The 17,050-nt window shown below is 39.0% G+C and overlaps 1 protein-coding gene across 3 annotated transcripts in view; it reads right to left on the reverse strand.

Annotated features, from left to right (window-relative positions):
- kif26ab (kinesin family member 26Ab) overlaps positions 1-17,050 on the reverse strand; it is a 176,284-nt gene that overhangs the window by 91,931 nt on the left and 67,303 nt on the right. For all 3 annotated transcript variants that reach the window (XM_067991715.1, XM_067991714.1, XM_067991716.1), the window contains exons 3-4: positions 15,887-16,402; positions 7,652-7,821 (exon numbers count right to left, since the gene is read on the reverse strand). In XM_067991715.1, coding sequence (XP_067847816.1) covers positions 7,652-7,821; positions 15,887-16,402 — 686 coding nt within the window. The remainder of the gene's footprint in view (positions 1-7,651; positions 7,822-15,886; positions 16,403-17,050) is intronic.

Consider the following 17,050-nt stretch of genomic DNA (forward strand, 5'->3'; position numbering starts at 1 on the left):
TAATAAGAAACTGAATAAAGAAATTAAACGGGTTTACCATAAATCACATTGTGCCTAATAAAATCAGGGCTCATCTAAACATGTTTAAATCAATCTAAATACCTGAATTGCAACCAGGAGAAAAGAGTCATAGCAAGAGTTAGCAAAAATGTTGAGAGTGCTCAGTTTGTTGACCTCAGCTAGGGCAGCAGTGAAGCACCACAATTGGCCTCAGCACCCTTGGGCTAACAAGGAGTAAGCAAGCCATTGCTCCTGCTCCTGGTCGATATCCAGTGACCCCCCACCCACCCACTGTCCCTCTATTGGAGTTGCATGTGCATGGATGAAGACAGGATTGAGATTGTCTATGATGCCCTCTGCAGCCAAACAGCCTGCCAGCATTCATGGAAGATGGGTGCTTCAACCACACAGCCCTCTGGCAGTCATGCTTTTTGGTCACCTTTGCTTTTGCTGACACAACAGGCTGGCATTTACATTGAAGGCTGAAGTGGTTCTGCTATCTGATATTGCAGCTGATCCCCACCTACATTGATGGTGTACGCCACCTCAGATAGCAGCTGGATTGCTATATTCACATTAAAGGGTGATTTTAACTACTGATGGAGAACGGGTGGCCTGTTCTTGCCGGAGTGAGGCCCAAGCCATTTTGAGGCCTGAGCCTAATTTACATTCTAACAGCAAGTTGCAGGCGCCAAACAAGCATCCCGCTACAACTCACCAGTTCTGGGAAGCCGGGAAATTAGCCGGCTCCCACACTGAGCTGGTCAACAGTTGAAGCCAGGGGTGGTGATCCAAGGGGGATTTTATACAGGCCCACAGTAGCCCAGACTTTTTTTCACGTGGGCCCAGGAGTAGCACTACTGATCCTTTCAGCCTCATCAAAAAAAAACTAGTCATTCCCTGGCCATTTTGTGAGCTGCCTCCAATGGTCCCTTTAAAGTCCACTGTTTAGGCCGCTCACTACAAAATGGGCAGAGTGTGCGTGGTTGCAATTTTGAGGTACAAATAGGCAGAGCTTGCACCGCGCACACTCTGCCCATTTGTACCTCAAAATTGCAACCAAGGTCCTATGTAAGTCATTGGACCCTGATTCACATATTACAAGTAGCCTCCTGCCTGCCCATTCAGAACTCTACCAAGATGGCAGTGGGCAAAGTAGCAGCAAAAGCAGGGTGGTAAGTGACCGGACGCCATATTCAGGCTGCTACTGCCCTGTATAGGCCAGGTGGAGAGAGTTAAAAATCAGTGCTTAGGAATTTGGCACTGATAAAAGCCATGACAGTGGTTAAATAATATTAATGGGTTATAAATCTACACCATGATCCTAATAGAAACTAAACTGCTAAATGTTTGCCCCTTCCTTAAGGATTATAAAACAAAAGCCTAATAATTAGAGGATTGCAACTAAATACACCTGAAAGATTTTTTGTAGGTCATATTACTAGCATAATACTTTAAAACTGGTCACAAAACTGTCACTACAGAGATCTGTTCAAGCGTAGGACGCAAGATGCTGGTCACTCCTATTTTTGATTTTTTTTTTGTTTACTTTTAGCACTATCTATCACACCTATTTAGCGTTGGGGATTAATTCCATGCAGAAGTAGCTTTCTGTCTTTTAAAGCATTCATAACATGAATAAACTTCCTTCCTTTTATGTCTTTTGGGAAGTATTCTGGCTGTATAGAATTGAGCTATTAGCTGCTGACCCTTTCTGACCATACAACCCACTGACACTCCCATTAGTGTGAATTCAATATGACCAGCTAGCCCATTATCACCTCACATTTGTCTTATTTAAATATGAATCAGTGACCTTTAGCTTTCAAAGTCAACCAGTCTATACATAACAACTTGTTTGGTATATTCTGCTGCCGTCACGTTTTCTCGCGTGAATAATTTGGTATAAAATGCAAACCTCAGTGGAAAATACACAAATAATTAACATCGACTTTCCTCAGAATCTATTGTATCCTGTTTCTCACTTTCCTTACCTTCAATGCCCATCCCCCAACTCGCATTTTATTTGCAAACAAGCCACAGCAATTCTTAATACAATTCACCGTCAAGGGCAAAGTTTAAGTTCTATACACTACATTTGGAACAGAGGGAAATGGATAATCCTTTTTATGATACATCTGTTTCTATGGTTACTTTTCAAGGTCACATGTCAGAAGGTTGAATCTTAACACACATAGACACAAATTTGCTCCTCAAAAATTCAACAGTGCTGATCATAAACGGCTTTGAGGGCACTCTTAGCCAAAAGGTAGGCGTTACATTTTTTATAAACTGTACATACTGTGTAAAAAGCATTGTCTTTAAAAATGGACTGCAGCATAAATACATAATCTGTCCTCTTTAAGAAATACTTTAGCCCTTTTATCCAGTTGACAGAATGATAAATAGAGTTTAACGCAAGCAGCCAACAAGAGAACCAACCTGCTTACTGTTGTTAAATCAGCCTCAACAGCACTTATTCCCCAGTTATACTGCCAAGAGCACCCCTCAAATCTCAGCAGCTGCCAGTAAAAATGTTACCAGGCTGTCAGCTGTGAACTTCATAGGTAACCAGCTTCTGAATTGTGGAGCTTCCATTCAATTGCACTGTTGTTGCAGTGACATACTGTCAGTAAACAGATGACATGGCATCACTGCAGTAATAAACTAATTAAGGCAGACTCAAGACACACCAGAATAGTTCTAAATTACTGGACCCCAGTCCCAATCTAAAAATGAGGCATGAGAAAAATTAATGAGTAAAAGGAGTAAGATTGTCTTGCTAGCAATGTTTTACTAGAACCCATCTGATCATTAGAGTTAAAACAAATTGATGCCTCTAGCACAGTTTATAGGTACTAATTGAACAGTGAAATGCATTGAAGAACACCACATTAGTCATTTTTTAGCACTGGCGTTACTGATATGCATTTTTCTGCCATTTCATTAGGAACATACTGCCTCAATACACTAATCATATGCTCAGTCACAGAACAATCAGTACATTGAGCATCAGCAAGCTGTGCCCCCACAGCTAAAGCTGATAAGGTATCTGTTCTTTTGAGTAACCTCAATTATATAGAAGGCATTTCATGGTCGATCCTAATGACCAAATGCTTATCACTGACCCATCAAGTGTCAGTGACTGCAATATGGTTTAACATTACGTAGGCTGCATTCTGCTGTCATTGCTTTGACTATAGATGGAACATACTCAGCAACATTTCATCTCTAAACACCAAATTGTGCTAAAAATATATATATATTATCAACATCCTTTAAAAAAAACTATCTGACAACTTCATCAAAAGCAAAATACTGCAGATCCACATTCTGACGAAAGGTCTTCGACCTGAAACGTTAACGCTGTTTCTTTCTCCACAGTTGCTGCCTCACTTGCTGAGCTTTTCCAGCATTTTCTGTTTTTATATCTGACAACTTTACAGATTAACAATCGTAAGGTAGAACTGTACATTTGTCATATTAACAAAATTAACGAGCTTGTTAAATGTCCTTTTGAAATTTGCAAATATTTACAGTTGTTTGTTTACACCTGCCATTATTTGAGCAGCACCATCCTGGGATTTCCCCCCCATTCACCCCACTAACACCTCGTCAGTTCAATGCAGGAACATTTGTACTGCTTACTATCCTAACCAGGTTTTTAACTTCTTTGGTGAGTTTTTCATTCAATATCGAAAAACAGCACAGCTAACTAGTACTTTACTGACTTCAATTCAATGAACTGTGCATTGTACTACATTAGTTTTACCTGTTTAAAAATACTTGACAATATTTTCCTCTGTGCATTAAATTCACAAGTGCAAGTGACATGAAGGTCACTTTTCTCGTGCATTTCACATTACCCTACAATTTGCATCAGCATTAATATACATCATCCAACGAATGGCAAAATGTCACAAATGTGCTGAAATTTACATACCTGTGACTGTTGCATTTTAAATGAGAACTGAATGTGCAATGTAACATTTAGAAGATTCTTTATAAATCAGTCTCAGAGTCTGTTGATGTGGTGGCTTTGATCTTTTGATTCTATCTCTGCTAAACCTACAAACTGCACATCACAAAACTTTTCATTAAAATAGTACTACTTTGTGCTTTTATTTTCATCAGATTCTTTCACAGAAGGAAGCTTCATTTCTTTGAGAAACTAAATTTTATTTAAAAGATAATACAGTCCCCATCACTTATAACAGACGTGTTGGTGCCAACGTGATTTGCCCACTATAAAGAATGGACGGTAAAACTGCATCTTTGCTATTGGTTATTACAATGACAAAACTCTGATAGCTGGAGACAGAAACTGAGTGCTGTGTATATTTTGGAAAGCAGGGAGGCTACAAAAGAAAATTGGTGCTTGCAAGAGGGTTAAACAGCGCATCGTGTAGCATCTCTTTAAAGAATGGTCTGGTGATGACTCTCCTCCGAGGCAAAGTGTCTGGAGACTAAGGTTTTAATCCACCAAAGGGCGTAAAGTGGTATCAGAAACAGTAGGATGTCATCCGAAACCTTTCATGGGATGACTATTGTAAGACTCATGGTTCAGGTATGCTATTTGATGGACTATGTAATACCACAAGTCTGATCCGCCATTGCCTGAAATAGCCAGCGTGCTTAGTATGTTATAAGCGGGGCCTTTGTAATTGACTTCAGTGGACATGGCAAATGGTTAGGGCCACTTGCCTGATATAGGCGGATGCCCGTGATAAGTATGGACAGTGTAAGTGGTGGGGATTGTACTGTACGAGAATCTCAATAAATCGACCAGCTAGGGAGCTGGTTAAAACTGATCAACTTAGTGAGATGAATTAGTTAAGCAGGTTAAATCCGGGTGACTCATGCCTAGAATAGTAACTGAAGCATTGGAGGTATCACTGGTGGGAATTCCAGAGCTGACATCATCCCATCAGTCCCGCCTCCATCTGTAATGTCAGTTGCAGAAGGTGGCTGGAACTGCCTGCGCCCTCATGAAACTCCATCACAGGTGAAATGCTGTGGATAAGCCCCACCCCAGAACCCACCACCATCACACCCCAGATGAAATCCTGTTAACCATAATTTTTTTTTAAATAGTCTACTGCAAAAACAACACTGGATGTTGAAATCAATAACTGTTGATTGGCATTGATAGAACAATGGGGTACATTTTGCACAGTAAGGCTCCTGCTGCGAAGCCTTACTCAATGGGGTCAAAGCACAGGGATCAGCAAACCTGATTTATAGCACTCCTGATTTTAAAACAAAATCTTCATGTAACTTGTCTCAAAATAAACTATAGTCGCCAGTGCCTCCCTTTACTCATAAGATCCACTAAAATCTCTTCTGTGAAGTGGTCTTGCATTGTCTTTGTATTATTGCAGCTGCAGTTAGCCTAATCCATACTAATTTCTCCTCCTCAAAGCACTACTCATTCAATGCAGTTAGTAAATGAAGGATAAATGTATGATTCATACACATGATGCAAACAGCAAAACTGTTGCTTTCCTCACCATGCAAGCTACCAAGTGTTGCAGATCCAATTGTGGCTTATCCCCCAAAACACTAATGAGCAACCTGGAGCAGGGAGGAGCTAGTGGAGATAGCAGCAGCCATTCTAGCATAATCCCATGCATCTTTCTTATTTCAAAACCATCTACTTGTAGACCCTGTCAATACAGGTAATATTATTATCTCTTTAATTGATCCTCTTCTGCATTCAACCCCTGAACGCAATAAGTTGATCTATTCAGTAAACACATATAAAAAATGTGTTTGTGATTACTTTTAAATATCTTTGAAGTTCGTGGAGAAACCTGTCTACAAAGCAACACTCACTGATTATTAAAATATAGTTGACATTATTACCACAGAACATCAGAAATACACAAAATATGGATGGATGCAGTGGCAGTGAGCACAAAGGGAAAGAACCTTGGTGCTGAAGCCAACATGAAACTGGAATTGTGAGTGAAATAGAAACACAGCTCGTCCTCTAAATAAAGGGTTACCACAAAAATACAAGAGGCCACAGCACAGTACTACTATAACCCATGAGATGCCCAGAACACTGAAAGATACATTCTTTTGTGAACTTAAAAGAATACAAATTGCGTAGTGTAGTCACTGTAGCAAAAGCTTTTACACAAAACATGTTTGAATCCATTATCTCTGACATTAGACATTAACTGAGATATGTACATTGTTTTGACTGACCCACATGGCAAAGATAGTCAATTTATATCATGACAGTAACATCTACTTAGAGTCAATGTATCATTTCTTTTTATTTCAGTGCAATGATGACTTCTTCAACAATCACAGATAGCAGTAAATATACTTGTGTGGCATTTTTGCTCACATAGTAATGGGTATTAATGGATCTAAACTGAATACGGTTTCAATTTCATTCTAGAGTGAGGGGAAAAAACCAGCAAGATTCAAGGACTGCAGAGGGCAATTAGTTCAATCAGATCAGCATTGTCCTAACCACCATCTGTCCTGCAAGATTGATATTTGAAATGTCAATAAAAAAGAAATTGCATGTTTCTGGCATGTCAGAAATGGTAATATTTTACATATCTCGCTGGAGTGGAATGATTTAGATTTTCAATGGATTAAGGCACGGACCCACTTTGTCACACAGTGAGAAGATTTTGGTTCTCCCAATGATTTCACATACATTGTAGTCAATCTATGGAAGAGGCTCCTTAGGGACATGGTGAAAGCAAATAGTGTTGATCCATTCAAATACAAATTACATAGATTTCGCTCAGAAAATAATATTTTGGGATACAGTATATGAGTGATTTATGACATGACATAAGGCAAGTGTAGCATGCTTGGGAGGAAAAGGTGACTTTGGATCTATGGTTCCCAAAGCTCTCCACCACTGCCGGGTTTTCCTCGTCTCATAGCTGGGTCTCTTGTCGATTATTTGATAGGCATTGATTGCCATGATTAGTCAAGAACTCCATTATTGTTGTATCGTGCAACTAATAGGATGGTAGAAGGCCAATTAGAGGGACCTTGGTCTTTTTTTGTCTGGCAATTCCCATGATCTTATGTGCACTGCCGATCTCAGCCAGCTCATCTGAAAAGCTGCTCAGCAAAGACGGGGAGCTTCCCCTGAGAGAGTGAAACTATAACAAAAATCAACGTATCCCATGATGCTGTTGCATTCCCAGCAGTTTCAAAAGAAGATTGCGCATGGGTCTGGTAACATGTGGCTTTGTCACTCAGTTGGGGAATAGTGTATGTAAGGAGAGAAGGCGGCAGACGTAAGGGTGTAGATCTTGACTTCGTGCGATAGTGTAAAACGGGTGATAGCAAGTCGGCAGCCCATTTTACATCTCGCCCGATGTTTACAGCCATTGACTTCAAAGTCAAGATCTATCCCAAGGAGACAAGAAAAAAAAATTATTTACAAAATGGAGTGCAAGAGAAATATAAAGTATCAAGTTATCCAATAACATAATTATTGCCCTTACAATCAATTCCTAAAGGTTAGCCAATATCTGTCACTCCTGCACATTTATTGCTGATTAAAATTACTTTTCTCCTGAAGTATTTTTTGTGAAAAATCATGTTGACCAACTGCAAATGTTTATGTAGCTTACTGCTTTCCAGCCATTTGAATGAAACGATCCAATACCTGATGAAGAAAGAAGCTGCAGCTGAAGTACCAGAAGAAATCCCACCAGGTAGTAATGAATTCTGGGAGGCTGGTGGGCCTGCTACCCATGCTTGACTGCTGCTGCTCTGTGGGACGATGGTTTCTTGAGACAAACCTTCTTTTCCACTCTCCGTCATTGTTGTCTGCGCCTAAAAAAGAAAAAAAATAGCAAAGGGTGGATGACAGACTGACTTGTAAAGCATTTTGTTTTATATCGTCATTGGTTAGCTCCCTCATTCGTTGCAACGGTTACAATAGTGACAACTAAAATTAATTAAGGTGGACAAGCATGTCTTACAATGCCCAGTATTAGAGGTTACAACCATGAATTCACTAGACAAGCAACGTACAACTAAGAGGCTTTGGTCAGAGTAATGCACAGTTAACCAGTCTGACAACCATGAAGTAATGGAGAAATATAAACCGATTTCCATTATTGTCACACATTTTATCATTCAATTGCAGAGCTGCTTGTCTTTTGTTATGAATATCTGCCATACATCGTTTCTCAGTAGTCCATCACCTAGGTTTACTACCTGTTTAAATGGTAGCTCATATTAGTGTAACGAATAAAACCGTTTGCAAGGTCATTCACCTTTCCCTTTTGAAAATATCATTGGTTCTTTAAGCACTGTCAATGTTATACATACTTTTTAAATATAATAAATTTTAAAATGCTAGATATTGTACTCCCATTGAACAGATGCCACTGAATGTCTTCCAAGTACAGCTGCTCCTGGTTTTTACAATTGAGCTATATATACACACGGGATATGTTGATCTAAAACAACAATTTGGCATAACTATAAAAATATAATGAAATGAAATCCTTTCCAAATGCTAGATGAAATAGCCTGCAGAGTGGGTGGGTATTTAACAGTTTTTCAATTAAAAAAGCAGACTTATTAAATGCTCTTTTAAGAACAGCACTCAATTAGGGAGGTAAGACCACATCCAAATTAAATGCATGCATCCACTAACTGAATACGAAGAGAGATATTTTGGAACAAAGATGAGGAAAGGACAAAAGGTGACATCTTTTAAAACGAGACTCTTGGCATTAATGAGGAAAGTATTCTCAGTTTTGCTAATTATTTTCCTCATTATTTGGAAAAAGTATGTATAACAATGTCAACCTATAATCTCAGGACAAAGTTGGTAGTAACTGAGCATTTTTTCCTTGTAATTTGAATAATCAGAACTATACTGAGACACCTAATGTAGTAATTTCACATGGTCAATGTGTTAATTTGGATGAAATAATTTCAGATACATAAGCTTCTTCTATACTAATTTAATTCTTCCTTTCATCAGTTGAATCAATAAACACATACTTATTAAATTTTAGACAAGCTTAATGCTTTAGCTCTATTTTGAAGGCATTGGAGATGAATTCACAAACACGTGATAATAGAGTAAACATATTTAAGGAGGCTAGCTATATAAAGCTGACCATTTGAAGTTAAGGATTCAAAAGGTACACACACTACTATTGAGGCTGTAGCTCATTCTGAACAATATTTCCCAATCTACCAATTAAGGCCACACTGTCAGCTTTACTGGACCACTGTGACTATTCTTAGCTCGGCCTCTTACAGATCATATCCCTCTGGCCCATTCAAGTTTCCAGAAATATTACAGCAGTTAATCCTATTTTCCATGTGTCTTCCATAAGATGTCAATGCATAGCAGCATCTATACTAAGGCATAATTTGTAAAGTAAAACTATACATCCAACAGTCTCAGTCACTCTATCAAAGTCAACGAACGGAAACATGCAGCAGTTGAAAAGGAACTGAGTCTTCAATGAACTGCTAATCAAGAAAACCAACCACCTGGAACAAAAATAACTAACTAAATAAAAGCTGTCAACACTTTTTAAATGCTGTAGTTTGAATTCCCATGTCTTCTACCATATGTGTAAAACCTCTAGCCCACTGTCAGTCCTAAGCCATGCCTTTGTTCAAGGACATGTGTGGCTGCTGCTAATCATGTGTCTACTGCAGAGGGGCAGCAAAAATCCATGTACTGCAGGTAAAACTATAGAGACGTCCATTGCTTCTTAGATCTTCTTTGCCTATTGTCATTGAAATTGCCTAAAGATATATCAATTTCCAACAATGAATTTCCATTTACTGCTGAGTGCGATGCCTCAGGTTCTCCAGATAAGGCTTCTCCTGAAAAGAACTGCTTATAACAATAACACACACTTTTACTCAACTATGAGGCAGAAAAATCAACTGACATGCCTTTTAAAGTTAGCTGAGAGGGTTTTGTTAACTCACAAAGTCCATCAGTATCTTTTGTCTGAGTGTCTCATTTTTTTCCTCTCTAATTATGCAAAACTGCTTTTTGTCAGCAAGTGTGTATATCAATAGCAAGAATAGAGCCAACTGTTTTCTGTAAACTTCTTTGTGGTTTCATAATCAATGCCTTCCAACTTCTTTCATTTAAATATTAAAATTGTATAAAGTGACTTTTAGTCTGCTTGCAATTCATGCAATAAATATTAGGTTGCTATTATTATCCTAGGGTTTAAAACAAAACACACCTAGTATTTTCCCAAGAATTAGTGCTGTGGCCATTGAATGCTGTTTTCTTACAGAACCAATAAATTTTTTATTGTCGCATTTAAACCGAAGGCCAAAACAACTAAGGGAAGTGTTTTACTGTTTACTAAGTAACACAGACTTGCTATGTCATAATTTTTACTCATCTCAATGCATTGACAGAAGATACACATTAGAGAAGTGAGGAATTTAGCAAGTCTGTGACAACCTTTTTTGGGGTTTGTTCAGATATTTACCCAGAATAAGTACATAACTTTAAAGTCCTAAATGAGTTTGGTCATGCATTTTAAAGCCTTCTCCACAACCATAAACCTAGGAAAAAAGCTAAACCTGCTTTATTGCTAACCCATCATTGTATACAGTGAAACTCTAAGTTTAATAATGTATGAAAAGGCAAATGCTTTCCAAATTACCCATAATTAGCTGACGGAAAATGTGCAATGCCTACTTTCAAATCAAATCTCTTATTCAGTAAGAACTCAATACAAACACAGAACTACATAGGCACAAGGGTAGGCCATTCAGCCCCTCAAGCCTGTTCCGCCATTCAATCAGAACATGGCAGATGTGTACCTTATCTCCATTTTCCTGCCTTTGATCCATATCATTTGATACCCTTACCTTACAAAAATTTATCGATCTCAGACTTGAAAATTTCAATTGACTCAGTATCCACAGCCTTTTTGGAAGAGAGCTTTCAGATTTCCACTACCCAGTCATTGTATTGCTGTGCTAGTGATTTCACTCTATCACCATCTACTACCATGGTGAGTCACTCTCAGAGCCTCTTGCCTGTGCTGCTCCTCTTCCATTATTATGCAGAACAGGGGTATGCCAATTGCAAAGGCCATTCCAGCTGCTTAGTCTTACTGAACACACGGGGGAGGGGGCGAGGGACCAAAACATTTTGAGTGTCCTGAAACTTATAACACTTGGGTTAAGTATAGTGCAGGTCCCAATAAAGAAAAATTTAAAAATCGCAAAGAAAATCGCTATAAAGCTCCAGAAATCTCAGTTACGCCACTATCAGGTGACTTCGGGCCGTGCTATACCTACAATTTTGGGCGTAGATCTACGCCAGCATAAATCCAGGAAACTCACATCAGCTGGTCTTTCATACGGGGGGGGGGGGGGGGGGTGGGACTATGTAAATGAGCAGCATAGGGTTTCAGCGCTAGTAACTCGGAAGAGCCTCAAACAAATCGAGGAAATTCACGTGCATCAACATTTCCATGTAAAACCGGATTGTGCGCAAATTTGCTTGGTTAAAAATTGGCTCACGCCACTCTTACACTGTAGTTATGCCAAAACTTTCCAGGAGATTCTAGGCCATGGTCTACAACTATGCATGGAGTCCACTTATTGTTTAATTATACATATAACCAGTTTATATTTACACTTCTTAAAAGCTAAATTTAAGCTATTCTGTAAATAGTGTTATTGTTGGATATGTGAATATTCTAGTAGAAAAATGTTAAGAAGTCTTCTGTCGATCTGGCATCTTTTGTCATGATTGTATAGGTCTATGCCGCCCTGCAAACTATTTTTAAGAGTTCTCATTGGCTAACACTTACATCATGTAGCGATGTCTGCTCATCTTGTATTACCTCAGCCCTGAATTAAATTTCTCTTTATATAACCAATGCTCTCACATTGAGTCATCGAACTAAATCCGAATTAAATATCAATTACTGCTACAGCAGTGGATTCAAATCAATACACAGAAACAAATTTTTAAAATTATATTCGACAAATGCAATATTGAAGCAACCCAGATGACTTTAAAGTTCCAAAAATAATTTTAAGTAATGATTCCTTCAACTGGTAAATACCTTAAAACACAAATGCAGATTCAATTTACATTAAATTGAATTTATGAAAAATTCAAGCCAAACACAAGCGGTAATTTCCTTTGATGTCTGCCTGCAGTACAGTATTTGATCAAAAAACAGGCCCCATTTGCTGCATAAAATATTTGAAAGATCCATTTTTTAGATCTCAGATGTCTTGAATTATTCTTGTGTGTGTTTATAATCAAAGGTTATACAACAGATTTGGCCTCAGGAACAGTGTAATGACATGTGTGAGATACCATTTTCTCCTGAGACTATTTTCGACAATCACGAAGTGTGCTACGTGACCACATATCTCATTGCTGCTGTCACAAGCAACAACAAAAAAATCAAATTTAAACAAGGGCACCAACAATGAAAGGCTCAAATAACATTTGACCATGTCATAAAAAAACATATGAAATCTATCAAATATGATTCAACTATCCCTTGACAAGACATATACTCAAATTCATCACCTATAATCGCCAATGCCACAAATTTGAATGAACTGCATAATGGCAAGTAACTACCATATTCCACCTCAGTGATTTGTATGAAAACAAGGTAGGTTCTTCAATTCTTTACATTTTCTTTATTCATGAATTCAATAGGTCTTCCAAATTCATTAAATTTTCTTTATGTAAACAAATGCCTGAAAACTAAATTAAACTATAACTACTTACCTACTGTATAAATAGAACATCATCAGGATCTGGTGCAATACCGTAGTTAAATAACTCTCAAGTCCAGTTTTTTCAGTCATGTGTTATACCATTTAAATTGTGGCATCACACAAGGACACATGAGATATCTTCATATGTATTAAAACTTAGGAAACATTGCAATTATTGAATAATAAATTTAAAACTAGCCAAAAGCAGGGAAAATGGTTAAGACATGAAAAGTATTTTCTTTGTAGGGATCATTTTAAGCAACAGATAACACAGATATATCTTCAGTGGTAGTGGGGTCAGAGTGTTCAATGAACTCACTAGGTGCCTGAGCAAATTTCTTCCTGGGTTAGGCTTATACACTGAGCTAAACTTGAAGCACAATAGTGGGGCAGGGAGTGGGCTTGATGGGATGAATGGCCTATTCTCACCCTGAATTTTTTTATGTTCTAATCATTGCAAAGTGGCAGCAGCTTTGAAAATTCTAAAATACTAGCCCTAATATTCACTCACTGTTCTTCAAATGAAATAAATGCTACTTATAAGACTAAAGAAATCAATTTAATGTCTTGATTTATAGAGCTCTTTGGTTACCTCATAGGTTACCCAGACTGAACATACAGTAAAAAATCTATGCTATCTATTATTCATATTATCTGAAAGAGCTCTAATAAATAGAAATGTATTACAACGTCCCAAGGCGCTTCACAAGAGCATAATCAGACAAAAATTGACACCGAGCCAAAGAAGGAGACATTAGGACAGGTGATCAAAAGCTTGGTCAAAGAGATAGGTTTTAAGGAGGGTCTTAAAGGAGGAGAGAGAGGTGTTGAGAGAGAGTGTTTTAGGGAAGAAATTCTAGAGCTTAGGGCCTAGACAGCTGAAGGTGCAGCCGCCGATGGTGGGGTGAAGGAAGTGGAAGATGGATAAGAGGCCAGAGTTGGAGAAACGCAGAGTTCTCAGAGGGTTGTAGGGATGGAAAAGTTTACAGAGATAAGGAGGAGCGAGGCCATGGAAGGATAAGAATTGTAAAATCGAGGCATTTATTATATGGGATACACTGCTCTGCAATATTCAAGAAGACCTTCATCAAAATTTAAATGCAGAAAAAAAAATTAAAACATTATACATGCAGCTTCCCTTGTGACAGCAGATGGTAGGATCTGTGGGACTCCACAATGTCTTTACTGCATTAATGATACAACACAGTCTACTAATGACACTACAATTGCAAAAGAGCCCTACACATGCTATCTGGCTTATCCATTTCCCAACGTCATCTGGTGATCTGGTGTCCTGTTGCTCACATACTGATAAGTTCTATCATCTCTCGTGTGGATATTTTCCACCGTAGATTCATGCCATGATTATACTGCATTTCAGAAACTGAGCTGGGCCCTGGATGAGCCAAACTCAAACGTCTAAAACACAGTATATTGGCCTAATTGCTCCAAACTAACACCATTGTAAACTCGACCCAACTTGTGGTTTCATGCTGGCAACAGTACAGACACAAGTCATCACAATCTGATAGTGGACTAAACATCAAGTTACCCCACTGCACCTATTATTTCTCCTTTCCATCAAATCCCTACATTCTCTGAACTTAATATATAGGTCCCAGGTTCAATTACCATTGTGCTTGAGTTAACTGATCTCAGTCAGGCTATCAATAGCATGTTATAATTGTTGTCAGTACCTCTGGACAAGGGAGGAATTATCAGCCAGGGTTCATGTTCATAATTGCTATAAAGAAACCCCTGCTGGAAAGTTCATGTGTGTGGATGTAAGGCTCATCAGCTATGTCCTTACAGTTGAATAACCTGCTGACACTCATTGTCCAGGTTTGTACATGAATAGCTGTTTGGGGGAGATACCAAAGAGCTGAGAAATCATACCCCAGTATTAGCTGCCACCTTCAGTACAGGAGGTGTAATGGGAGAAAACTGGGGGGGGGGGGGGAAGAAAAACTTGAACTGCCTCTATGATAAAAATTCCAATGCTGGTTTTATACTAGGTTCTTTAACACACTATTTCAACTATTAAATATAGGGAAGAGTTACCACTTACCTGTCAAAAATGAGTGACCCACAACAACTACTTGCATTTATATAGCACCTTTAACATAGGAAAACATCCCAAGTCACTTCACTAGAGTGTAATCAAATAAAATTTGACACCAAATCAAAGAAGGAGATATTAGGAGGTGTGACTAAAAGTGTGGTCAAAGAGATGGGTTTTAAGGAGGGTCTTAAAAAGAGAGAGATGTGCAGAGATGAAGAGGTTTTTCAGAGCTTAGGGCTCAGATGGCTGAAAACACGGCCACTAATTGTGGGACAAAGGAAGTAGGTGATATGTAAGAGGCCAGAATTGGAAGAACACAGAGTTCTCGGAGGGTTGTAGAGCTGGAGGAGGTTACAGAGAAAGGGAGGAGCAAGGCCATAGAGGGATTTGAAAATGAGGATGAGAATTTTAAATTTGAGGCATTGGTAGACCAGGAGCAAATGTAGGTCAGCGAGCACAGGGGTGATGGGTGAACGGGTTAGGATACGGGCAACAGAGTTTTGCATGAGCTCAAGTTTATGGAGAGTGGAAGATGGATCGTTGGCCAGGAGAGCATTGGAATAGTCGGGTCTGAAGGTAACAAAAGCATGTATGAGAGTTTCGGCAGCAGATGGACTGAGGCAGGTGCGGAGACAGGCGATATTATGGAGGTGGAAATAGGCTGTCTTTGTGATGGAGAAGATATGGTATTGGAAGTTCAGCTCAAGGTCAAATAAGACGCCGAAATTGTGAACAGTCTGGTTCAGCCCGAGACAATGGCCGGGGGGAGGGATAGAATCTGTGCCGAGGGAATGGAGTTTATGGTGGGGGGTGTAGACAATGGCTTCGGTTCCTACGTTTAAATGGAGGAAATTGTAGCTCATCCAGGATTGGATATTGTACAAGCAGACTGAGAGGTCTAGAAAGGTAGGTACAATACATTTCTTTATAACCTGTTTACTTCAGCAAATTGAAAAATAGCAAACAAGTACTGTTTGTTTTTCTGAATTGTTGAGGAAATATTAAATGCTCACATTAACAAGTTTTAGATCTTCAGGCATTATTTTCTTCATAATAAAACAACAAAATACTCACCAGATAGGCATGAGGAAGAAAGTTGTTGACTCTAGAGATACTCCACATACCCTCAAGGTACTGCTGTGCCTGAATGGTGACTGAGCTCAGAGCGTTGCCAAGACCGCTGGAACCAACAGTTACTTGAACACTGGACTTCGAAAGGCTGCCTGCACCCTGAGGCCAGCCAAGTCCCTTCCTTCTCTCTGTACCAGAGATTACATTTCCTGATTTTCCAGGCTGTCTGCTCGTTTGTCCTGTGACCAGGGGCCAGTCTCTTTGTGATGAAAGGTTGACCATATTTTGGGAAGCAATTCTTGATGTAATGCCGCTCACTGCAATGGAACCGTGCGGTAGCTCAGGTATTTCCTGACTGGATGCTTGGCCGAGTGTATGGACCATCTGAATGGCTTCCTTTCGCAGCTGATTTAGGTGCGTTGCACAAATCTCACATCTACTCTCACCTTCATTTCGACCTCTTTTTGAAGAGTCAGGCACTTGAAGCTTGTCAAAAATAAAAGCTGAAAATTCTGGGTCCTGAAAAAAAGAGGAGAAAATCATTAGCCAACTTGGACTAATTGCAAATCATTCTTTTTAGCTCAGCAGTCACCTTTCTGACAGTATTAAATCTCTTCAAAACAGTAGGTTAGGCTTGCAGAACATAATTAATTCATAAATCGTATGCCTTTCCATATGCAAAAAAACAGCATGGAAACAATTATCAAAAACAAACTGCGGGGTTGGTGGCGTACCTGATAACTACCCATCTACTTACACTCATAATTAGCCGTACATCAAAGAGTTGAATGTGCCTATGTCTTTAATGCTCAGGAGATAGTCTGGTTTAGTGAGCTGCATTACTGAAACATTAATACGTTGCAAAGAGGCTCTTTTGTTGCAAAATCTCATCAGAGGAAAAATAAGCCTTGCAGCATCCAGAACAACTTAATGTGTACTGATAAATTGCCATAGTATAACCTTTGCCCTTAGCAATGAATAATCAACCAGATCCATTAACAAAGAACTTGTTTTGAGAATACACCTGGGTTTCCTGGTGTGCCAGGGCAGAGTGACCAAATTTTAAATGGCTCTGACCTAGACTGTTGTGGCAATGCCTGTGAATCTGCAACCCATCAGTCACAGTTCCTTAGTTCACAGCTACCTTCTGAAGTGTGAAAATGTTCC

This window comes from Heptranchias perlo, chromosome 10 (genome assembly GCF_035084215.1).
Source record: "Heptranchias perlo isolate sHepPer1 chromosome 10, sHepPer1.hap1, whole genome shotgun sequence".
Taxonomy (NCBI): Eukaryota; Metazoa; Chordata; class Chondrichthyes; order Hexanchiformes; family Hexanchidae; genus Heptranchias; species Heptranchias perlo.